Source organism: Ranitomeya variabilis, chromosome 5 (genome assembly GCF_051348905.1).
Source record: "Ranitomeya variabilis isolate aRanVar5 chromosome 5, aRanVar5.hap1, whole genome shotgun sequence".
Taxonomy (NCBI): Eukaryota; Metazoa; Chordata; class Amphibia; order Anura; family Dendrobatidae; genus Ranitomeya; species Ranitomeya variabilis.
The window spans coordinates 258,197,103-258,222,235 of record NC_135236.1 but is presented as its reverse complement, the minus strand read 5'-3'; the positions used below and the strand labels follow the sequence as shown (position 1 = coordinate 258,222,235).

General features: G+C 42.2%; 1 protein-coding gene across 2 annotated transcripts in view; it reads left to right on the top strand.

The window, feature by feature from the left end:
* REC114 (REC114 meiotic recombination protein) overlaps window positions 1-25,133 on the top strand; it is a 425,181-nt gene that overhangs the window by 277,516 nt on the left and 122,532 nt on the right. For both annotated transcript variants that reach the window (XR_013215688.1, XM_077264121.1), the window contains exon 3: window positions 614-697. Coding sequence is in view for 1 of the 2 variants with exons in the window: in XM_077264121.1 (XP_077120236.1) it covers window positions 614-697 (84 nt within the window). In the remaining variant the exon portion in view is untranslated. The remainder of the gene's footprint in view (window positions 1-613; window positions 698-25,133) is intronic.

The window sequence follows — 25,133 nt, the reverse complement described above, 5'->3', positions numbered from 1 at the left end:
TATTTGGTATCGCTGCATTCAGAATCGCCCGATCTATTAATATAAAAAAAGAATAAACCCGATCGCTAAATTGCGTAACGAGAAAAGAAAATTCAAAACGTAAGAATTAAGTTTTTTGGGTCGCCGCTACATTGCAAGAAAATTCAATAACAGGTGATCAAAAGATAGTATTTACACCAAAATGGTATCAATAAAAACATCAGTTGGCCGCACAAAAAAATAAGCTCTCACCCAGCCCCAGATCACGATGGTAAAAAAAAAATAAAAAATGTGGAATTGCACTTTTTTTTTGCTATTTCACCACACTTGGAATTTTATTCTCATTTTCCAATACACGATATGTTAAAACCAATTTTGTAGTTCAAAAAAACAACTTGTCCTGCAAAGAACAAGCCCTCACATGGCAATATTGACCATAAAATAAAAAAGTTATGGCTCTGGGAAAAAGAGGAGCAAAAAACAAAAACTCACAAATGAAAATACCTCTGTTCATGAAGTGGTTAAGCATTTATGTTATGCATTCTGGATAATTTTGGATAATGAAATTAATACCATTTTGGGTGTTTGTAATATTTACTGTATTTTAAAACTGCTTACTTTTTTGTGATATCAGGAAGGTTTCTCACTTATTTCTGCAAAGTCTTGGCTGAAGATTGGAAAGAAGTTAGATTGGCTGCTCTTTGGTTCAAAAATAAAGGTGAGTGTTCTACTTATTAATTTACAGTTTTTTTGCGAACATTGTTTCAGCACATACAGTACAGAGCAAAAGTTTGGACACACCTCATTTAAAGATTTTTCTGTATTTCCATGACTATGAAAATTGTAAATTCACACTGAAGGCATCATAACTATGAATTAACACATGTGGAATTATATACTTAAAAAAAGTGTGAAACAACTGAAAATATGTCTAGGTTCTTCAAAGTAGCCACCTTTTGCTTTGATGACTGCTTTGCACACCCTTGGCATTCTCTTGATGAGCTTCAAAAGGTAGTTCCCAGAGATGCTTAGCACTTGTTGGCCCTTTTGCCTTCACTCTGCGCTCCAGCTCACCCCAAACCATCTCGATTGGGTTCAGGTCTGGTGACTGTGAAGGCTAGGTCATCTGGCGTAGCAGCCCATCACTCTCCTTCTTGGTCAAATAGCCCTTACACAGCCTGGAGGTGTGTTTGAGGTCATTGTCCTGTTGAAAAATAAATGATGGTCCAACTAAACGCAAACCGGATGGAATAGCATGCCGCTGCAAGATGCTGTGGTAGCCATGCTGGTTCAGTATGCCTTCAATTTTGAATAAATCCCCAACAGTGTCACCAGCAAGCACCCCCACACCATCACACCTCCTCCTCCATGCTTCACGGTGGGAACCAGGCATGTAGAGTCCATCCGTTCACGTTTTCTGCGTCGCACAAAGACACGGTGGTTGGAACCAAAGATCTCAAATTTGGACTCATTAAACCAAAGCGCAGATTTCCAGATTTGGTCTAATGTCCATTCCTTCTGTTCTTTAGCCCAAACAAGTCTCTTCTGCTTGTTGGCTGAGGCTGGTGACTCGGATAAACTTATCCTCAGAAGCAGAGGTGACTCTTGGTCTTCCTTTCCTGGGGCGGTCCTCATGTGAGCCAGTTTCTTTGTAGCGCTTGATGGTTTTTGCCACTGCACTTGGAGACACTTTCAAAGTTTTCCCAATTTTTCAGACTTACTGACCTTCATTTCTTAAAATAATGATGGCCACTCGGTTTTCTTTACTTAGCTGCTTTTTTCTTGCCATAATACAAATTCTATCAGTCTATTCAGTAGGACTATCAGCTGTGTATCCACCAGATTTCTGCTCAACACAACTGATGGTCCCAACCCCATTTATAAGGCAAGAAATCCCACTTATTAAACCTGACAGGGCACACCTGTGAAGTGAAAACCATTTCCGGTGACTACCTCTTGAAGCTCATCAAGAGAATGCCAAGAGTGTACAAAGCAGTCATCAAAGCAAAAGGTGGCTACTTTGAAGAACCTAGAATATAAGATATATTTTCAGTTGTTTCACACTTTTTTTAAGTATATAATTCCACATGTGTTAATTCATAGTTTTGATGCCTTCAGTATGAATGTACAATTTTCATAGTCATGAAAATACAGAAAAATCTTTAAATGAGAAGGTGTGTCCAAACTTTTGCTCTGTGCTGTATGTCAGAATTTTTACACTAAATAATGTGAATGAATAGTGAGTGGAGATGAGCAGTTTTGGAGACATAGTAGCGGACCTGTTAGTCACAAGGTACCGAGAGTAGGCATCCCGAGGGAAGCCAAAAGAAGAAAATGTCCAGCTTCTCCGAATCCGTGAAAAAAAGGCTTCTTTATTCACAAACTTGTAACATAGAAGATACAAACTTCAGCACAAACCATATGGGTGTGAATCTCAACACGTTTCTGGAGACTAAGCTCCCTTAGTTTAAAGGGAGCTTAGTCTCCAGAAACGCTTTGAGATTCACACCTATATGGTTTGTGCTGAAGTTTGTATCCTCTATGTTACAAGTTTGTGAATAAAGAAACCTTTTTTTCACGGATTCGGTGAAGCTGGACATTTTCTTTTGGATTTTACATGCCTGGACACAGTGGGTCCGTGCTCCCGAAGCTCAGCTTATGCATCATGGGTGGGATGGTTCCTATTTCTTATCTCGAGGGAATGTCGTTATGTATGACCGTCAGTGGAGATGGAGGTCCATAGAAAAGTTTGGGACCCATCATCACATCTCCACCAGCAGGCAGAACAGATTGAACTCTTGCTTCGACGGCTGCAGGACCTGAGGGCTGAAACCATGGTAATTTTCCTCAAAATGGAGGGGCAACATCGCTGGTATGTAGTTGGTGTGATCTGAGAAAAAAAGGAGCTGGATGAACCCTGCTTGCAAAATGAACGGGTCTGAGAGAGGCTCTTTGAGATGGATCTGAGATGGAGCTGTCAACTTCGAGAGATTAAACTGTCCTTGGTTCACCACCTCCTATGCGGGAGGAGGCGATGGTGCAGGGGCTCTGGCACTACCTGAAGCTGGGTCATGTACAGCCAAGGCATCCGTAAATCGGGCTCAAGAAGCAGGTGGAGGCAGTCCCTCGAGGCTCTTGAGGAAGGAGAAGACGAGGACACCTAAAGTAGATTACTGTATTAGCCTCTTCATAATTTTTTTACTGGCTTTGCACTTTGTTCAATATCTTTGAGTGTAAGCGACTGGAACACATCGACTACACTTTTCAAATGTTTGACTGATTCCCGCCAGTTTTTGCCTTTCAGGGGTCTATGGATGACTGAATTACCTTCCTTATAATTTGCTTTGTGCAAAGCCTTTATGAGTGTATGAGTACATCAACTGCACTTTCAAAATATTTAAATGAGGCCCCCCAGTTGTTGCCTTTCTGGGGTCTATGGATGACTAGATGACCCTCCTTTATGAGTGTAAAAGTGCCACAACTACAATCTTAATTTTTTTAATGAAGCACTCCTGTTGGTGCCTTGAAGGATGTATAGATGACCCTGCTTGTAATTTTTGGCAGGCTTTGTATTGTGTGTATAGCTGTTGAGTGTAGAAGTACCACAACTACACTTCCTTAATATTTGAATGAGGTTCTACAGTTGGTGCCTTGATGGATGTATGGATGACCGTGCTCGTAATTTTTAACAGGTTTGCCTTGTGTGCATAGCTTTTATGATTGTAGAAGTATTGAAAACTACACTTTGTTCACAATATTTGAATGAGGTACCACAGTTGATGCCTTCAAAGGTATATTAACCCCTTCACCCCCAAGGGTGGTTTGCACGATAATGACCAGGCCAATTTTTACAATTCTGACCACTGTCCCTTTATGAGGTTATAACTCTGGAACGCTTCAACGGATCTTGGCGATTCTGACATTGTTTTCTCGTGACATATTATACTTCATGATAGTGGTAAAATTTCTTCGATATAACGTGCGTTTATTTGTGAAAAAAACGGATATTTGGCGAAAATGTTAAATTTCGCAATTTTCCAACTTTCAATTTGTATGCCCTTAAATCACAGACATATGTCAAGCAAAATACTTAATAAGTAACATTTCCCACATGTCTACTTTACATCAGCACAATTTTGGAACCAAATTTTTTTTTGTTAGGGAGTTATAAGGGTTAAAAGTTGACCAGAAATGTCTCATTTTTACAACACCATTTTTTTTTAGGGACCGCATCTCATTTGAAGTCATTTTGAGGGGTCTATATGACAGAAAATACCCAAGTGTGACACCATTCTAAAAACTGCACCCCTCAAGTTGCTCAAAACCACATTCAAGAAATTTATTAACCCTTCAGGTGTTTCACAGGAATTTTTGGAATGTTTAAATAAAAATGAACATTTAACTTTTTTTCAAACAAAATTTATTTCACCTCCAATTTGTTTTATGTTACCAAAGGTAACAGGAGAAAATGGACCCCAAAAGTTGTTGTACAATTTGTCCTGAGTACGCTGATACCCCATATGTGGGGGTAAACCACTGTTTGGGCGCATGGCAGAGCTCGGAAGGAAAGGAGCGCCATTTGACTTTTCAATGCAAAATTGACTGGAATTGACATGGGACGCCATGTTGCATTTGGAGAGCCCCTGATGTGCCTAAACATTGAAACCCCCCACAAATGACACCATTTTGGAAAGTAGACCCCCTAAGGAACTTATCTAGATGTGTGGTGAGCACTTTGACCCAACAAGTGCTTCACAGAAGTTTATAATGCTGAGCCGTAAAAATAAAAAATCATATTTTTTCACAAAAATGATCTTTCGCCCCCATTTTTTTATTTTCCCAAGGGTAAGAGAAGAAATTAGACCACAAAAGTTGTTGTGCAATTTGTCCTGAGTACGACGATACCCCATATGTGGGTGTAAACCATTGTTTGGGCGCAGGGCAGAGCTCGGAAGGGAAGGAGCGCCATTTGACTTTTCAATGCAAAATTGACTGGAATTGAGATGGGACGCCATGTTGCGTTTGGAGAGCCCCTGATGTGCCTAAACATTGAAACCCCCCACAAGTGACACCATTTTGGAAAGTAGACCCCCTAAGGAACTTATCTAGATGTGTTTTGAGAGCTTTGAACCCCCAAGTGTTTCACTACAGTTTATAACGCAGAGCCGTGAAAATAAAAATTCCTCTTTTTTTTCACAGAAATGATTTTTTAGCCCCCAGCTTTGTATTTTTACAAGGGTAACATAATAAATTGGACCCCAAAAGTCCAATTTGTCCGGAGTACGCTGATACCCCATATGTGGGGGGGGGAACCACTGTTTGGGCGCATGACAGAGCTCGGAAGGGAAGGAGCGCCATTTGGAATGCAGACTTAAATGGATTGGTCTGCAGGCGTCACGTTGCATTTGCAGAGCCCCTGATGTACCGAAACAGTAGAAACCCCCCACAAGTGACCCCAAATTGGAAACTAGACCTCCCAAGAAACTTATCTAGATGTGTTTTGAGAGCTTTGAACCCCCAAGTGTTTCACTACAGTTTATAACGCAGGGCCGTGAAAATATATATATTTTTTTTTCACAAAAATTATTTTTTAGCCCCCAGTTTTGTATTTTCACAAGGGTAACAGGATAAATTGGACCCCAAAAATTGTTGTCCAATTTGTCCTGTGTACGCTGATACCCCATATGTGGGGGTAAACCACTGTTTGGGCGCATGGCAGAGCTCGGAAGGGAAGGAGCGCCGTTTGGAATGCAGACTTAGATGGATTGGTCTGCAGGCGTCACGTTGCATTTGCAGAGCCCCTGATGTACCTAAACAGTAGAAACCCCCCCACAAGTGACCCCATATTGGAAATTAGACCCCCCAAGGAACTTATCTAAATGTGTTGTGAAAACTTTGAACCCCCAAGTGTTTCACTACAGTTTATAACACAGAGCCGTGAAAATAAAAATTCCTCTTTTTTTTCACAGAAATGATTTTTTAGCCCCCAGCTTTGTATTTTTACAAGGGTAACATAATAAATTGGACCCCAAAAGTTGTTGTCCAATTTGTCCTGAGTACGCTGATACCCCATATGTGGGGGGGAACCACTGTTTGGGCGCATGACAGAGCTCGGAAGGGAAGGAGCCCCATTTGGAATGCAGACTTAGATGGATTGGTCTGCTGGTGTCACTTTGCATTTGCAGAGCCCCTGATGTACCTAAACAGTAGAACCCCCCCCACAAGTGACCCCATATTGGAAATTAGACCCCCCAAGGAACTTATCTAAATGTGTTGTGAAAACTTTGAACCCCCAAGTGTTTCACTACAGTTTACAACGCAGAGCCGTGAAAATAAATCTTTTTTTTCCCCACAAAACTTATTTTTTAGCCGCCAGTTTTGTATTTTCCCAAGGGTAACAGGAGAAATTGGACCCCAAAAGATGTTGTCCAATTTGTCCTGAGTATGCCGATACCCCATATGTTGGGGTAAACCCCTGTTTGGGCACACGGGAGATCTCTGAAGGGAAGGAGCACTGTTTTACTTTTTAAACATAGAATTGTCTGGAATTTAGATTGGATGCCATGTCCCGTTTGGAGAGCCCCTGATGTGCCTAAACAGTGGAAACCCCCCAATTATAACTGAAACCCTAATCCAAACAAACCCTTTACCCTAATCCCAACGGTAACCCTAACCACACCCCTAACCCTGACACACCCCTAACCCTAATCCCAACCCTATTCCCAACCGTAAATGTAATCCAAACCCTAACCCTAACTTTAGCCCCAACCCTAACTGTAGCCTTAACCCTAGCCCCAACCCTAGCCCTAACCCTAGCAATAACCCTAACCCTAGCCCTAACCGTAGCCCTAACCCTAACCCTAATGGGAAAATGGAAATAAATACATTTTTTTTTATTTTTTTATTTTTCCCTAACTAAGGGGGTGATGAAGGGGGGTTTGATTTACTTTTATAGCGGGTTATTTAGCGGATTTTTATGATTGGCAGCCGTCACACACTGAAAGACGCTTTTTATTGCAAAAAATATTTTCTGCATTACCACATTTTGAGAGCTATAATTTTTCCATATTTGAGTCCACAGAGTCATGTGAGGTCTTGTTTTTTGCGGGACGAGTTGACGTTTTTATTGGTAACATGTTTGGGCACGGGAGAATTTTTGATCGCTTTTTATTCCGAATTTTGTGAGGCAGAATGATCAAAAACCAGCTATTCATGAATTTCTTTTGGGGGAGGCGTTTATACCGTTCCGCGTTTGGTAAAATTGATAAAGCAGTTTTATTCTTCGGGTCAGTACGATTACAGCGATATCTTATTTCTATCATTTTTTTATGTTTTGGCGCTTTTATACGATAAAAAAAAAAAGTATACTGTCTGATAATCAAAATTAGTGTTCAGAAAAGAAAATGAAAAAACTAATATATCAAAAAACTTTATTTAACCAAATTAGGATTAAAACGTGACACAACACCCAGATCCCTATTGATGGGAATGGGTTAATAAAAACCTGGCCCGAAAAATATGAAGGGCAAAGGGTGAGGGGCAGAAAAAAGGACGAAATGTAACCACTACACGTCCCTAGAGATACTCCCTGCCTGTCTGCGGAGGTTGGCACCCTCTTGAGCGCAATGTGGCGCCCCCACTCCTCGTCGACCAACCCTTAAAGCCCTATAAGTCCCTATGCACGTGTGGGAATGCTGTACCACTACCAGAACCTAATACCAGGCCCCCAGCTAGGGACCAACAAATGAAACACAAAAGCCAGGTAGTAATTCACCAAAAAAGACAACTGGTCTGACCGTACAAACCCCTATTGTAATTTGTGACCTGTTGCTTATGGCTAGTACACCCTAAGGAGTCCCTAGCCAAATTACCCTGCCTGTCAGCGGAGGTTGGCACCCTCTTGAACGCAAATGGCGCCCCCGCTCGTTGGCGGCTGCCCCTCCTAACCCTGGCTGAATCCCTGCAAGGATTGGGGATCCTAAACCTGGGCAGTGCCTTAGGGGCTACACTAGTGACCCATATTAAGGATCCCTATAACTCGGTCAGACCCTAAAAAGATAACAGTATGAAATACCTTTAACCAGCAATAGCTTAGATACACCTAGTAACTAGCAGGTACCATATAGTGGTTACAGATGATAAAAAACTCACTTTAGCAAACGCAAAAAACGGATACACCTAGTAACTAGCAGATACTGTTTAGATTAATGTCACAAATTAATGTCACAAATTAATGTCACAATAATCTAGTACCCATATGTGTATGACATGGTTACAAATGCACAAATGGTGAATAACAAACAATAAATTTAAAAAGCCTGAAACACTTATCTGTGTCCAGGTTTAGCCTCTACGCGTTTCCCCCCCATGATGTGGTTCCTCAGGAGGCATATGGGAAAATGAAATTCCGTGTGAGTGAAACACATCGGAGATGCATGCTGTGCCTGGTTGCAGGTGCAAGGACTACACTGACCAAACCACCATTAAATAGCTCACACCCTAAGAATAAAGAGTTAGGGGGCTAATCAATACCTGTATGTGTTGCTACGAAAATGTCCTCAGCGTGGAGGTTAATTGCCAGGCTCCGGACTGTATGATACAGTGCTGCAGCCGCCATTGTTGCTGTCTCTCGGCGTCCTACTCTCTGCGCATGCGTCAACACCTGGCCCTAGAGATCCAATTGCCAGGTTTCCAACTACGCTGTACTGGAGCGCCATTTTACTGTAGACCAAACTACACATAAAGAACAGCTGCGCAAGCGCCGTGATGCTGGCATAGAGCTCCACCCATATTGGATCGTGCCAGCATCTATCAAACACAGACGCTCCAACTACCTAACAGGCGCCGTGATGCCGGCATAAAGCTCCGCCCATAATGAGTCGCGTTGCCATCTATCAAATATAAACATTCCACCTCCTTATCCGCATACTCGGTGCCCTAAAAGCACGGTGGTCGTGCTGGTAAGATTTTATTATTAATGCCACCTACAGGACCCAATCGGCATAACTCCACTACCACATATAGACTTCCCACCTATATTGTACCGCGGATAACTGCAGTTAATCACACAAGATATGGCGGCAATCTGTCTTGCTGTCATGCTTCGTGCAGAGCTAACACAGCCTAGTAATGTCCACCAATACATTGGTTCCTCCTGCCATGTTACATAGTAAATAATTCTTATGCACAATCAGGATGGGCATCAAAATGTAGCAATTACTTATATATTAAAATGGTAGTAAGCTATACATACATCCATTAAATCTTACAGACTTTCATGTATAAGTGTATTATTTTGAAACAAGGGGACGATGCATACAAATATATTTTTTCATCAGAAACATGCATATGAACATCAAAATCTGCGTTCCATAGCTTCCATTCTGAGCCCTCCCGTTTGCCCAAACTGCATACTGAGGAGAAATTGCACAACAAATTTTGGGGTCCATTTTCTACTGTTACCCTTGTAAAAATGCAAAATGTAGGGTTAAAAGAACATTTTTGTTGGAATTTTTTTTTATTTTCACAGCTCTACGACATAAACTTCTGTGAAGCACATGGGACTTTAAGGTGCTCACCACACATCTAGATAGGTTCCTTGACTAGTCTGTCTTATAAAATGGGGTCAAAATCAGAGGCTCTCCAACTCCAAATGCCACATTGCGTCTGCTAATGACTCCAGGAAATTTTGCATTCAATAAGTCAAATGGCGCTCCTTTCCTTTCAAGCCCTGCCATGCGCCCCAAAGAAAAAATAGTAGTTTTCCCCCACATATGGGGTATCGGCATTCTCAGGAGAAATCGCACAACATATTTTGGGGTCCATTTTGTCCTCTTACCTGTCTAAAAATAAAAAAAATGTATGTAAAGTAAAATTTTTGTAAAAAAAAAAAAAAAGGGATTTTTTTTCCTTTTACATTGCTTTAGTTCCTGTGAAGCACTTGAAGGGTTAATACAATATTTGAAAGTGGTTTTGAGTAACTTGAGGGGTGCAGTTTATAGAATGGTGTCATTTTGGGTATTTTCTGTCATATAGGTCCCCCAAGTCACTTCAAGTGGGATGTGTTCCCAAAAAAAATGGTTTTGTACATTTTTATGTAAAATGGCTGGTCAACTTTTAGCCTTTTTAATTTCCTTACAAAAGAAAATTTTGTTTCAAAAATTCTGCTAATGTCAAGTAGTCATCTGGAAAATGTTATTTATTAACTTCCATATGTGAATAACTTTGTTTTAAAAGCATAAAATGTAAAGTTTTAAAATTGCTAATGTTTTGCCAAATTTCCAATTTTTTTCACAAATAAACGCAGGTTATATCAAATAAATTTTACCACTGTCATGAAGTACAATATGTCACAAATAATCAGTATCTGAATAAGTGGAAACCGTTGAAGCGTTCCAGGATTATTAACTCATAAAGTAACAATGGTCAGAATTGTAAAATTTGTCCTGGTCATGAAGGTGAAAAGAGGCTTGGGGTAAAGGGGTTAAGGGTTGTTATTTTAAAAATGGGGCCGTTTGGGGTTGTTCTGCTGTTTGGTAATGTTAGGGCTTTGCAATTGGCGCCCGAAGTTTATTGCAGCAAAATATACTCAAATAGTTAGATAGTGCTCTTTTCCTTCCAAGCCTTGCTGTGTGCCCAAAGAGTAGTTTTTAATTACATATTGGATATTGCTGAATTTAGGAGAAATTGTGTTAAAAATTGTGAGGTCTCTTTTTACCTGTTGCCCTTTGCGAAAATGAATTGTTTGCAGCCAATGTAACATTTTAGTAGTGAATTTTTTTTTTTCATTATTTCTACGACTCAAATTTATATTCACTAATTTTTCACTGCAATCTCAGCAGCTCTGCTAATGCGACATGGTGTCAGCAATCTATTCCAGACAAACTTGCACTCCAAAAGTCAAACAACGCTGCTTCCCATCCAAACCCAGCTGTAAGACCAAAAAGTAGTATCCAGCCACTTATAGAGATATTACTGTATTGAGGAGATATTGAATATTGGGGGTCCACTTTCTGTAATAACCTCCTGAGAGAATAAAAAATTTGAGACTAAAGCAACATTTCAGTGAAAGAAACATAATTTTTCATTTTTGTGACGCAATCTTGTAAAATTCTGTGAAGCACATGTGAGTTAAAAATGTCCTTCATACCCCTAGATGAATATCTTGAGGGGTTTAAGTCCCAAAATGAGGTCACTTTGTGGGGGGTTTCTACTGTTTTGGTACCTCAGGAACTCTGCAAATGTAACATGGTGTCTGCAATCTATTCCAGCCAAATTTACACTCTTTCCTTCTGAGCCTTTCCATGTGCCTAAACAGTAGTTTTTCGCCACATATGAAATATTGTCACATTTGGCATAAATTGGATAACAAATTTTGGGGGCTATCTTCTCTTATTACCCTTATGAAAATGAAAAACTTTAGGCTAAAGCAACATTTTTGTGGAAAAAAATTTATTTCTTTTTTCAATTTTGTGTCCCAGTATTATAAAGTTTTGTGAAGCACATGTGGGCCCAAAATGGTCACTGTTCCCCAATATGTATTCCTTGAGGGGTATAGATTCCAAAATGGAGTCAATTGTGGGGGATTCATTTGTTTTTTTTTCCCCTCAGGGGCTCAGAAAATGCAACATAGCTTCTGCAATTTATTTCAGCTAAAATTTCACTCTAAAAATCAAATTTTGTTCCCTCTCTTCGGAGCCCTGACGAGTGCCAAAACAGTTTTCAGCCAAATATATGGTATGAATTTGGTAGATATAGGGTAATAAAATTTTGGGTTTATTTTCTCCGTATTATTGCAGCCATAATGCCAGCTCTGGCTTTGTTTTTAAACAGCACCAGAAAATGCTGGAATGCCCTGAGGAGTGCACTATGTGTACATAATCATGCTAGCACTAACAATTATAGATCTAAGCAGTTGTTCATTAGTCATTAAATCACCAGAAACCATGTTATTTTCCTAAACAATGTTTTGAAGCAAAAAATGAAAAGTCAAGGGCAAAAATGTTCCTATCCCACAAATTTAAAATCTGCCATTCACTTTTTAATATTGTGCTTTCAGTGTAGTGTAAATAGAAAGCATTACATAGTCACTTTTAAATAAAAAAAAATAAAAGTAGGTTGAGAATACTTGCTTATGCTCTGTGCAGACAAGTCTTTGTGCCTTGGATCTAATGTTCACACATAACATCTCTCATTATCGAACAATCCTAGCTGATTTTCAATGACTGTTTCCTTCTTCAAAGAATTGCAGTGGATTCCAGCAAGGAAGAAAATGGAAATGCGGATAGTTACTCTTATATGAGATCTGTGTCCAAAAAGATATACAATGCAGGTGATTGCCCTAAAAGGAGTTTCAGTATTGATCAAAAGCTATGCAAATGTGAACATCACCCACACCTAAATGCAAAACTATTGGGGCATATTTATCTGTTCAATTTAAATTTTTTGCTACATTCACACATCAGTTTTCGTTTCATAGTCATGTAAACCAGACCATTTTTCTGTCTTACAAAATGGATGAAAAATGAAGGTATCAATTTATTTTCTTAGTTTTTAAAAACTGAGGGACATAGATGGTCTGAACTTTGTTTTTCCATTGACTGTTAACAATAGATCAATTAAAAATGGATAAAATATGGAAAGGTCACTGAAATAAAAGGTATAAAAAACAAAAAGTATCTGCACTCTTTCAGTATTAAATTAAAGAAGTTGTCCACTACTATAACTTTTTTTTTTTCATAAATCTTGCTATTATGTGCCACTGAAAACATCTACTGTGTTTATTTTAGCAATATTACCTTTTATCATGCTGTAGCAGCACATCTTTAGTGCTGGATCCAGCTCTCATGGGGTTAATCGACAACTTCCTTTCTCCTGACTTATTGTGCTCTAATACTACAAGTTCCATGATGCATGATGCATTGCACTAGCCTGTAACTCTGCACCTGGCACACCCACTCCAAAACACACCCCAACCTCTCCCCCTCTATCTTCAAAAAGATTTGTGATGTCATTTCTGTCCAACCTCCTCTTTTACATTTGTCAAACCCACACTACATTACACACAGATAGATCGATAGATAGATAGATAGATAACAAATAGATAGATAGATGAATACATACAGATATATCTATATATCTATGTCTATATCCATAGATATGTCCATATCCATGTTTCTAAACCCCTTCACCCCTGGAGCTTTTTTGTTTTCGTTTATCGCTCCCCTTCTTTTCAGGGCCATATTTCTCCGTCAATATGGCCATGTGAGGGCTTATTTTTTGCGGGACAAGTTCTACTTTTGATCGACACCATTGGTTTTATCATGTAGTGTAACAGAAAATGTGAAAAAAATTCAAAGTGCGATGAAGTTGCAAAAAAAGTGCAATTCCACACTTGTTTTTTGCATGGCTTTTTTGCTAGGTTCACTAAATGCTAACGCTGTGTGCACACGTTGCGGATTTGATTGCAGATCCGCAGCGTTTTTTGCCGCACAGAATTGCATCAAATCCACAGTGTAGTGCACAACCAATGTAAGTCTATGGGAGCCGCAGACTTGTTGTGCACATGCTGCGGAAAAACACCGCACCGAAACGCAGCTTTTTTTCCCGCAGCATGTCACTTCTTTTGTGCGGAACTGCAGCGTTTCTGCACCCTTAGACTTTCATTGAGTCGGGCACATCCGCAGCAAAACCGCAGATGTAAAAAAGATCTGCAGTTTTGCTGCGGATGTGGGTCCGAGAAACGCTGCAGTTCGGGAGGAGGGAAGTGTGTGGGCGGAATGTGGGCGGTGACTGTGTGCGTGTATGTGTGTGCTGGGGCTGCGGACTGTTCGTGTGTGTGCGGGGCTGTTCGGGTGTGTGCGGGACTGTTCGGGTGTGTGCGGGGCTGTTCGGGTGTGTGCGGGACTGTTCGGGTGTGTGCGGGGCTTTTCGGGTGGGTGCCTGGCTGTTCGGGTGTGTGCGGGGCTGTGCGGGGGGGGGGTCTTTTCTGGGGTGTGTGTGCAGGCATCATCCAATGGGACTACAAGTACACAGCATCCAATCTGCAGCTCATTCGGATGTAATCCGGACAGTGGATACACACCCTACGCTAGCTATCAATAGATATATCTCTCCAGATATATATATAGATAGATATATGAGTACGAATTCAAAAAGAGAGGCAGCACTCCATCTCTTCAGTGAAAATGTGGAAGATTTAATCAACCCACTTGTCTGGGCGACGTTTCGGCTCCATCTGAGCCTTTCTCAAGCTTGACAAGTGGGTTGATTAAATCTTGGAAGAAGGAAACATCCAGCTCAACGAGATAGTGAAAAAACGTGTCGTTCCTTTATTCACTTCAATAATATATGTGGAGGATAAAAACATCAGCAACAACAGGAATAAAAACAGTATCAACGCGTTTCTGGTGACAGAGCACCCTTAGTCATGATATGACGTTTTTTCACTATCTCGTTGAGCTGGATGTTTCCTTCTTCCTTGATCCTTCTACGCCCTGACACAGCGGTTCCGTGCTCCGAGTTTCCAGAGATGTCAACTATGGTGAGCTGGACTTTGCTTTGCTCTATTGATTAAATCTTCCACATTTTCACTGAAGAAATGGAGTGCTGCCTCTTTTTTTGAATTCGTATGAACTTGGTGCAATCGTTGGACTGGTTGCTTGGGGCCTTGCACCCGAAGATAAGTAAAACTGTTGTGCTGTTCTGTTTTTCTACTAGATATAAGAATAGATAGATGTATGCATCTATACATCTATCTATATGTAGATCTGTCTATCCATTTCATCTATCATCTATCTATCTATCTGTGTGTGTAATGGAGTGTGGGTTGGCCAAATGTAAAAGAGGAGATTGGACAATAATGACATCACAATTCTTTTTTTTTGTTCAATAATACATCTCTACTTAGCTTTCAAAAACGCACCAAAACGCATAAAAACCGTGCAAAAAACGCACCAAAAACTGCATAAAAAACGCATCAAAACTGCACCAAAAACTGCATCAAAACCGCACCAAAACTGCGTCAACGCTGCACCAAAATCGCTCCAAAAACTGCATCAAAACTGCACCAAAAACTGCATGAAAACCGCACCAAGAACTGCATCAAAACTGCACCAAAAACTGCATAAAATCCGCACCAAGAACTGCATCAAAACCGCACAAAAAACTGCATCAAAACCGCATCAAAACTGCACCAAAAACTGCATCAAAACTGCACCAAAAACTGCATCAAAACCGCACCAAAAACTGCATCAAAACCGCACCAAAAACTGCATCAAAACCACACCAAAAACTGCAAAACTGCACCAGGTTTTGATGCAGTTTTTGGTGCCGTTTTGATGCAGTTTTTGGTGCGGTTTTGGTGCTTTTTTTGCTCGGTTTTGATGCAGTTTTTGGAAATAAATAAACGGAAAATGTGCATGATTTGAATGGAAACATGCATGAAAAAAACAGATTCGGAGGCTGGATTCATCATTTCACATCTCAGTTTGATACATTTTTCGCCAGATCCATCGCTGTGGGTTATTTCGCCAGACTTCAAAACCGTTCCTCTGTATGTGTTTTCCGTCCGGTGGAAACAGCTTTTTTTGACGGATCCAGCAAAAAACGGCTGAAACGTGTGGCCATCAGGCGCAATCTGGCGCTAATACAACTATGAGAAAAAACGGATCAGGCGGAAAAAAGGATCCGTTTTTTTCAAAACTCGCCGGATTGTGCCTGACGGCAAAAACCTGATGTGTGAAAGCAGCCAGATATATGGATAGATGCATCTATGTATCTATAGCTATATCTATCTATAAATATATCTATAGATAGATATATCCATAGATATATAATAGAAAGGCCGATGTTTCTAAGGCTACTTTCACACTTGCGTTTTTAGCAATCCGTCGAAATCTGTCTTTTTGGGGAAAAACAGATCCTGCAAATGTGCTCGCAGAATGCATTTTTTACCCATAGACTTGTATTAGTGACGGATTGCGATGGATGGCCACACGTCGCGTCCGTCGTGCAACGAATCTGTCGTGTTTTGGCAGACCGTTGGCACGAAAAAATGTTCAAGTGAACGTTTTTTTGTCCGTCGCATCCGCCATTTTCTACCGCGCATGCGTGGCCAAAAGTCCGCCCCCTCCTCCCCGGACTTCAGAATGGGTAGCGGATGCGTTGAAAAACTGCATCCGCTGCCCACGTCGTGCACAAATTTCACAACGTGCATCGGTATGTCGGCCCCACGCATAGCGACGGACCCGTACCGACGCAAGTGTGAAAGAGGCCTTAATGAGTGTTTAATTTAAAAAAAAAAGCGGCGTGGGCTCCCGCACAATTTTATGCGCCAGAGGAGGAAAGCCGACGGCCGGGGGCCAATATTTGTAGCCTGCTATGAATATCAGCCCGCAGCTGTCTGCGTAGCCTTTACTGGCTATTAAAATAGGGGGACCCCTGTTGTGAATTCTGCTTTTGGGCTCCCTCCGGTGGTTGTAGGTGGTAATGCAGTTGCCCCCGAGTTGCAGTCCTGGTCAGGTTTATCTGCTGATTGCAGTTCTGACTGGGGTATTTAGGCGTGCAGGATTCATTAGTCCTTGCCAGTTGTCAATTGTTGTTGGGAGGTGTAGGACCTCTGCCTGGTTCCTCCTGCCTTTCTGCCAAATCAGCAAAGATAAGTGTCTGTTTTTTTTTTCCTGTGGCACACATGTTGTGTGCTTCACAATTCAGTGCTATTCTTTGTGTTTTCTTGTCCAGCTTAGATTGTGTCAGTATTTTCTCAGTCTTGTTGGATTCTCTGGAGTGGCAGATATACATTCCATGTCTTTAGTTAGATTGTGGAACTTTTTGTATTATCTGCTGTGGATATTTTTGGAAGGGTTTTAATACTGACCGCCTAGTAATCTGTCCTATCCTTCCCTATTTAGCTAGAGTGGCCTCTTTTGCTAAATCCTGTTTTCTACCTGCGTGTGTCTATTCTTCTCCTACTCACAGTCATTATTCGTGGGGGGCTGCCTATCCTTTGGGGGTCTGCTCTGAGGCAAGGTAGCATTCCTATTTCCATCTATAGGGGTATTTAGTCCTCCGGCTGTGTCGAGGTGTCTAGGGTTTGTTAGGCACACCCCACGGCTACTTCTAGTTGCGGTGTTAGTTCAGGATTTGCGGTCAGTACAGGTTCCACCGACTCCAGAGAAAGTTTCATGCGGCTCCAAGGTCACCAGATCATAACAGTACAACTGGCCCATAATGAGTTAAATGCATCTCAGAAGAAGGGAAGAAAGGTGTTGAGCCATTTTTTTTTCTGCAGTCTGTTTTCTTTTCTTCCCTCTTTATTTATGGGTGGCTGAGGAGTCTTGTGCCAGCATGGATGTTCAGGAATTAGCTTCTCGTGTAGACCAGCTTGCTGCTAGGGTACAGGGTATTTCTGATTATATTGTTCAGACTCCTGCTTTAGAGCCAAAGATTCCTACTCCTGATTTGTTTTTTGGTGATAGGTCCAAATGTTTGGGTTTTAAAAACAATTGTAAACTGTTTTTTGCTCTGAGACCGCGATCCTCCGGTGATTCCATTCAGCAGGTTAAAATTGTCATCTCCCTGCTGCGTGGCGATCCACAGGATTGGGCATTTTCCCTGGAATCTGGGAATCCGGACTTGCTTAATGTAGATTCCTTTTTTCAGGCTTTAGGATTATTATATGATGAACCGAATTCTGTGGATCAAGCGGAGAAAACCTTGTTGGCCCTGTCTCAGGGTCAAGAGGCGGCAGAATTGTATTGTCAGAAATTTAGAAAATGGTCTGTGTTGACTAAATGGAATGATGATGCTTTGGCGGCAATTTTCAGAAAGGGTCTTTCTGAATCCGTTAAAGATGTTATGGTGGGGTTTCCCACGCCTTCCGGTCTGAGTGATTCTATGTCTCTGGCCATTCAGATTGATCGGTGCTTGCGGGAGCGTCAAACTGTGCACGCTGTGGCGTCGTCCTTAGAGCAAAGTCATTGTGGTGACTCTTCTCATGTCATTTCAGTCTGCCCTAAGCGGACAAAAAGGATCGCTAGTTCATTTACTATCAGTACTGTACAACCTAAATTTCTGTTATTGGTGTCCTTGATCTGCTCATTGTCATCATTTTCTGTCATGGCGTTTGTGGATTCAGGCGCCGCCTTGAACTTAATGGATTTTGAGTTTGCCAGGTGTTGTGGTTTTCCCTTGCAGCCTTTGCAGAACCCTATTCCTTTAAGGGGGATTGATGCTACACCTTTGGCTAAAAATAAGCCCCAGTTTTGGACACAGGTGACCATGCACATGGCGCCAGCCCATCAGGAAGATTGTCGATTTCTGGTGTTGCATAATTTGCATGATGTTATCGTGCTGGGTTTCCCGTGGTTGCAGGTACATAATCCTGTGTTGGATTGGAAATCTATGTCTGTGACTAGTTGGGGTTGTCAGGGGGTTCATAATGATGTTCCTTTGATGTCAATCTCCTCTTATTCCTCTTCTGAAATTCCAGAGTTTTTGTCTGATTTTCAGGATGTATTAGATGAGCCCAAGTCCAGTTCCCTTCCACCGCACAGGGACTGTGATTGTGCGATTGACTTGATTCCAGGCAGTAAGTTTCCTAAGGGCCGACTTTTCAACCTGTCTGTGCCTGAACATACCGCCATGCGGAGTTATGTTAAGGAGTCTTTGGAGAAAGGGCATATTCGGCCATCTTCTTCACCGTTGGGAGCAGGTTTTTTTTTTGTTGCTAAGAAGGATGGCTCCTTGAGACCTTGTATTGATTATCGCCTCTTGAATAAGATCACGGTCAAGTTTCAATACCCTTTACCTTTGCTTTCCGATTTGTTTGCTAGGATTAAGGGGGCTAGTTGGTTTACTAAGATTGACCTTCGGGGGGCATATAATCTTGTTCGTATTAAGCAGGGTGATGAATGAAAAACTGCGTTTAATACGCCCGAAGGCCATTTTGAATACCTTGTGATGCCATTCGGGCTCACTAACACTCCATCTGTTTTTCAATCCTTCATGCATGATATCTTCCGGACTTATATTGATAAATTCTTGATTGTATGTTTGGACAATATTTTGATTTTTTCCGATGATTGGAAGTCTCATGTGGAACAGGTCAGGATGGTATTTCAGATCCTTCGTGACAATGCTTTGTTTGTGAAGGGGTCTAAGTGTCTCTTTGGGGTGCAGAAGGTTTCTTTTTTGGGCTTTATTTTTTCTCCCTCATCTATGGAGATGGATCCGGTTAAGGTTCAGGCCATTCATGATTGGATTCAACCCACATCCGTGAAGAGCCTTCAGAAATTTTTGGGTTTTCCAAATTTTTATCACCGTTTCATTGCTAACTTCTCCAGCGTGGTTAAACCCTTGACTGATTTGATGAAAAAAGGCGTTGATGTGGCGAATTGGTCCTCTGTGGCTGTCTCTGCCTTTCAGGAGCTTAAACGCCGATTTACTTCTGCTCCGGTGTTGCGCCAACCAGATGTTTCTCTTCCGTTTCATGTTGAGATTGATGCTTCTGAGATTGGGGCAGGGGCCTTTTTGTCTCAGAGGGATTCTATTGGTTCTTTGATGAAACCGTGTGCCTTCTTCTCCCGCAAGTTTTCGCCTGCTGAACGCAATTATGATGTCGGCAATCGGGAGTTGTTGGCTATGAAGTTGGCGTTTGAGGAGTGGCGACATTGGCTTGAGGGAGCTAAGCACTGTATTGTGGTCCTGACCGATCATAAGAATTTGATTTACCTCGAGTCTGCCAAACGGCTGAGTCCTAGACAGGCTCGATGGTACTTGTTTTTTTCCCGTTTTGATTTTGTGGTTTCGTATCTTCCAGGTTCTAAGAATATTAAGGCTGATGCCCTTTCTAGGAGTTTTTTGCCTGATTCTCCTGAGGTCCTTGAACCGGTCGGCATTCTGAAAGAAGGGGTGGTCCTTTCTGCCATTTCCCCTGATTTACGGCGGGTTCTTCAGGAATTTCAGGCTGATAGACCTGATCGCTGTCCTGTGGGGAAATTGTTTGTTCCTGACAGATGGACTAGTAGAGTGATTTCTGAGGTTCACTGTTCTGTGTTGGCTGGTCATCCTGGTATTTTTGGTACCAGAGATTTGGTTGGTAGGTCCTTTTGGTGGCCTTCGTTGTCACGTGATGTGCGTTCTTTTGTGCAGTCCTGTGGGACTTGTGCACGGGCCAAGCCTTGTTGTTCCCGTGCTAGTGGGTTACTTTTGCCATTGCCGGTCCCTGAGAGGCCCTGGAAGCATATATCTCTATGGATTTTATTTCTGATCTTCCGGTTTCCCAGAGGATGTCGGTTATCTGGATTGTTTGTGACCGGTTTTCTAAGATGGTACATTTGGTGCCTTTGCCTAAATTGCCTTCCTCTTCAGAGTTGGTTCCGTTGTTTTTTCAGCATGTGGTTCGTTTGCATGGTATTCCAGAGAATATTGTGTCCGACAGAGGTTCTCAGTTTGTTTCTAGGTTTTGGCGGGCTTTTTGTGCTAGGCTGGGCATTGATTTGTCTTTTTCTTCTGCATTTCATCCTCAGACAAATGGCCAGACCGAGCGAACTAATCAGACTTTGGAGACTTATTTGAGATGCTTTGCGTCTGCCGATCAGGATGATTGGGTGGCCTTTTTGCCATTGGCCGAGTTTGCCCTTAATAATCGGGCTAGTTCTGCTACTTTGGTTTCGCCTTTTTTTTGTAATTTTGGTTTTCATCCTCGTTTTTCTTCTGGGCAGGTTGAGCCTTCTGACTGTCCTGGTGTGGATTCTGTGGTTGACAGGTTGCAGCAGATTTGGGCTCATGTGGTGGACAATTTGGTGTTGTCTCAGGAGGAGGCTCAACGATTTGCTAACCGTCGTCGGTGTGTTGGTTCCCGGCTTCGGGTTGGGGATTTGGTTTGGTTGTCTTCCCGTCATGTTCCTATGAAGGTCTCTTTCCCTAAGTTTAAGCCTCGGTTTATTGGTCCTTATAGGATTTCTGAGATTATTAATCCGGTGTCTTTTCGATTGGCCCTTCCGGCTTCTTTTGCTATCCATAATGTCTTCCATAGATCTTTATTGCGGAAATATGTGGTGCCCGTTGTTCCCTCTGTTGATCCTCCGGCCCCTGTGTTGGTTGATGGGGAGTTGGAGTATGTGGTTGAGAAGATTTTGGATTCTCGTTTTTCGAGGCGGAGGCTTCAGTACCTTGTCAAATGGAAGGGTTATGGCCAGGAGGATAATTCTTGGGTTTTTGCTTCTGATGTCCATGCTGCTGATTTGGTTCATGCTTTTCATCTGGCTCGTCCTGATCGGTCTGGGGGCTCTGGTGAGGGTTCGGTGACCCCTCCTCAAGGGGGGGGTACTGTTGTGAATTCTGCTTTTGGGCTCCTTCCGGTGGTTGTAGGTGGTAATGCAGTTGCCCCTGAGTTGCAGTCCTGGTCAGGTGTATCTGCTGATTGCAGTTCTGACTGGGGTATTTAGGCGTGCAGGATTCATTAGTCCTTGCCAGTTGTCAATTGTTGTTGGGTGGTGTAGGACCTCTGCCTGGTTCCTCCTGCCTTTCTGCCAAATCAGCAAAGATAAGTGTCTGGTTTTTTTTTCCTGTGGCACACATGTTGTGTGCTTTCAATTCAGTGCTATTCTTTGTGTTTTCTTGTCCAGCTTAGATTGTGTCAGTATTTTCTCAGTCTTGTTGGATTCTCTGGAGTGGCAGATATACATTCCATGTCTTTAGTTAGATTGTGGAACTTTTTGTATTATTTGCTGTGGATATTTTTGGAAGGGTTTTAATACTGACCGCCTAGTAATCTGTCCTATCCTTTCCTATTTAGCTAGAGTGGCCTCTTTTGCTAAATCCTGTTTTCTACCTGCGTGTGTCTATTCTCCTACTCACAGTCATTATTCGTGGGGGGCTGCCTATCCTTTGGGGGTCTGCTCTGAGGCAAGGTAGCATTCCTATTTCCATCTATAGGGGTCCTCCGGCTGTGTCGAGGTGTTAGTTCAGGATTTGCCGTCAGTACAGGTTCCACCGACTCCAGAGAAAGTTTCATGCGGCTCCAAGGTCACCAGATCATAACAGACCCCCCCCAAAAAAAATGACGTGGGGTCCCCCTATATTTTATAGCCAGAAAGGCTACGCAGACAGCTGCGGGCTGATATTCATAGCCTAGAGAGGGGCCATGGATATTGGTCCCCCCCCCCTAGCTACAAATACCAGTCCGCAGCTGCCCCAGAAATGGCGCCAATTCCGGCACTTAGCCCCTCTCTTCCTACTCCCGTGTAGCGGTGGGATATGGGGTAATAAGGGGTTAATGTCACCTTGCTATTGTAATGTGACATTAAGCCGGGTTAATAACGGAGAGGCGTCAATAAGACGCCTATCCATTATTAATCCAATACTAATAAAAGGTTAATAACACACACACATTAGAAAAAAAATATTTTAATATTCTTCATTTAACCATACTTACCATACTTCAGCGCCTGCAAAAAACGTAAAATAATAAACCGTATACTACCTGTGCGCCGTAGTCCAATTAATAATGAGTCACCCACGACGATCTCCCCTATAAAACAGTGACATCGGGTAATGTCACTGCTCTATAGGACCCTCAGTGACACACTGACAGGAGACAATGGCTCCTGCAGTGCATCACTGTGAGGTTACCTTAGGACAAAGTCTCACTTTATGGCAATTGCTGCCTGGGAAAATTTCTCACACAGCAATGCCATAAGTGAGACTAGGGACAATTTTCTCACAGGGGCGTAGGAATACATTGTGAGGAATACATTGTGGAAGGATACCTTCCATCTTTGTATTCCTGGAGCCCCTGTAGAGCGGTCGCATCAGCTGATGCTCCTGCTCTCCACAGATCGTCGTCGAGGGACACTCGTTTTAATTGGATTTCTGAGGATCAGGGAGTATAGTGTTTGTTTATTATTTTAATATTTTTTACAGATGACACTGGCTTCGGGGATCAAGGTGACAAGTGTTGGTGAGTATGTAATCTGTTATGTACTGTATGTCTATATGTATGTTGTATGTACATGTATGTACTGTATGTATGTACTGTATGTGGCATGTCGCATCTTACATGTTGCATGTCATCGCATGTCGCATGTCATCGCATGTTGCATGTAATATGTTGCATGTCGCCGCATGGTGCATGTCGTCGCATGTTGTCGCATGTCATCGCATGGTGCATGTCACATGTTGCATGTCGTCGCATGTTGTTGCATATCATCGCATGGTGCATGTCACATGTTGCATGTCATCGCATGTTGCATGTCGTATGTTGCATGTTGTCACATGTCATCGCATGGTGCATGATGTCACATGTTACATGTCACATGGTGTGTGTTGTATGTATGTATGTACTGTATATGTGTATGTTGTTTTTTTTTACATTCAACACATTAGCCGACCCCAGCACCGCCCACACATACCGGCGCCCGCACAATCATCCCTGCCTAGCCCCGCCCACCCCAGCACAGCCCCGCAGGCAGCCCCCAGCCCCGCCCACAGCCCAGTCACTCTTGATGAGTGACTGCTGACTGTGAGGCTGGGTCACGCCTGCTGCTGACGTTACATCAATTTCCAGAGTCTGGAAATTGACGTGACGTCGGCGGAAATAAGCGGCGGCTGCAGCATGGGGATCACGTGACCCGGACTCAGCCGCCGGAATAGCGCCACTCACAGGCAAAAATGGCAACGGAAGGTATTTGCACAATTCATTAGGGGCCCCGGGGGGATACATTGGGGGGTTAATTGAAAGTAGTGGACAACCCCTTTAATGTACTGGTGCACAAATACGCTATGTAGCCATAATACAAACATATACACATATAAAAGGTACACTGTGACATGGCTGGATGGTTTTTGCACTTTGTTTACCAAGTACTTGCACCTTACGTTTTTAATGTATATAACAGTGTTAGGGTATGGGCAAACTTTGCAGATTTGTCTGCAGAATTTTTTGCACAGAATCTGCATCTCTTGGCAGAAAACGCAGGTAAAAATCCACTCGTTTTTTATGCATTTTGGATGCAGATTTTCATGCATTTTTTCATGCAGATTTGTATTCGTTTTTGTAGGCTAAATAAAGATCCATTATTTAACAAAAAAACAAGAATTGTGATGTCATTTCTTGTCCAACCTCTTTTCATTTACATACTCCATTGAAGAATAATGTTTACACACACAGCTAGATAGATGATAGATAGATAGATAGATAGATAGATAGATCTATAGATAGAAAGATCAATAGATAGATCTATATATAGATAATAGATAGATGATAGATCGATAGATCTATCTATTTATAGATAGATCTATCTATCTATAGATCTATCTATCATCTATCTATTGTCTATCTATCCTTAGATATATCTATCTATCGATATATCTATCCAGAGATATATTCATCGATAGATATATCGATAGATAATACCAAGACCGATGATTAGTAATAAACATAAAATGGTACATAAAGAGTTAAATAAAGACACACACAAAATCTGCGTTAGGCCGGGATCACACTTGTGAGAAACTCGCACGAGTCTCGCACCTCTGTACCCAACACTGCCGCTGGCACTGTTACTGGAGCGTTCAACTGCATAGAAATACATGCAACCGCACACTCCGGTTCTGTTGCCGGGTATAGAGGTGCAGACTTGTGCGAGTTTCTCGCAAGTGTGACCCTGGCCTGAAATGCAATATCTGTTTAATGAAAAAAAATGGTGTGGGCTCCCATGCAATTTTCTGCGCCACAGAGGGAAAGCCGACCACCGGGGCCGATGTTTATAGCCTGGAAAGTGGTTAATACCCATGGAGCTTCCCAGGCTGTGAATTTCAGCCCGCAGCTGTATATTTAGCCTTTACTGGCTATTAAAATAGGTGGACCCCCCAAAAAAATGACATGGGCCCCCCTATAATTAGCCAGAAAGGCTATGCAGACAGCTGCGGACTGATATTCATAGCCTAGAGAGGAGCCATGAATATTGCCCCCTGGCTACAAACTCCAGCTCCCAGCCGCCCCAGAAATGGTGCATCTGTAAGATGCACTAATTCCGGCACTTAGCCTCTCTCTTCCCACTGCCCTGCAGCGGTGGCATATGGGATAATAAGGGGTTAATGTCACCTTGTAAGGTGACATTAAGCCCGGTTAGTAATGGAGAGGCGTCAAT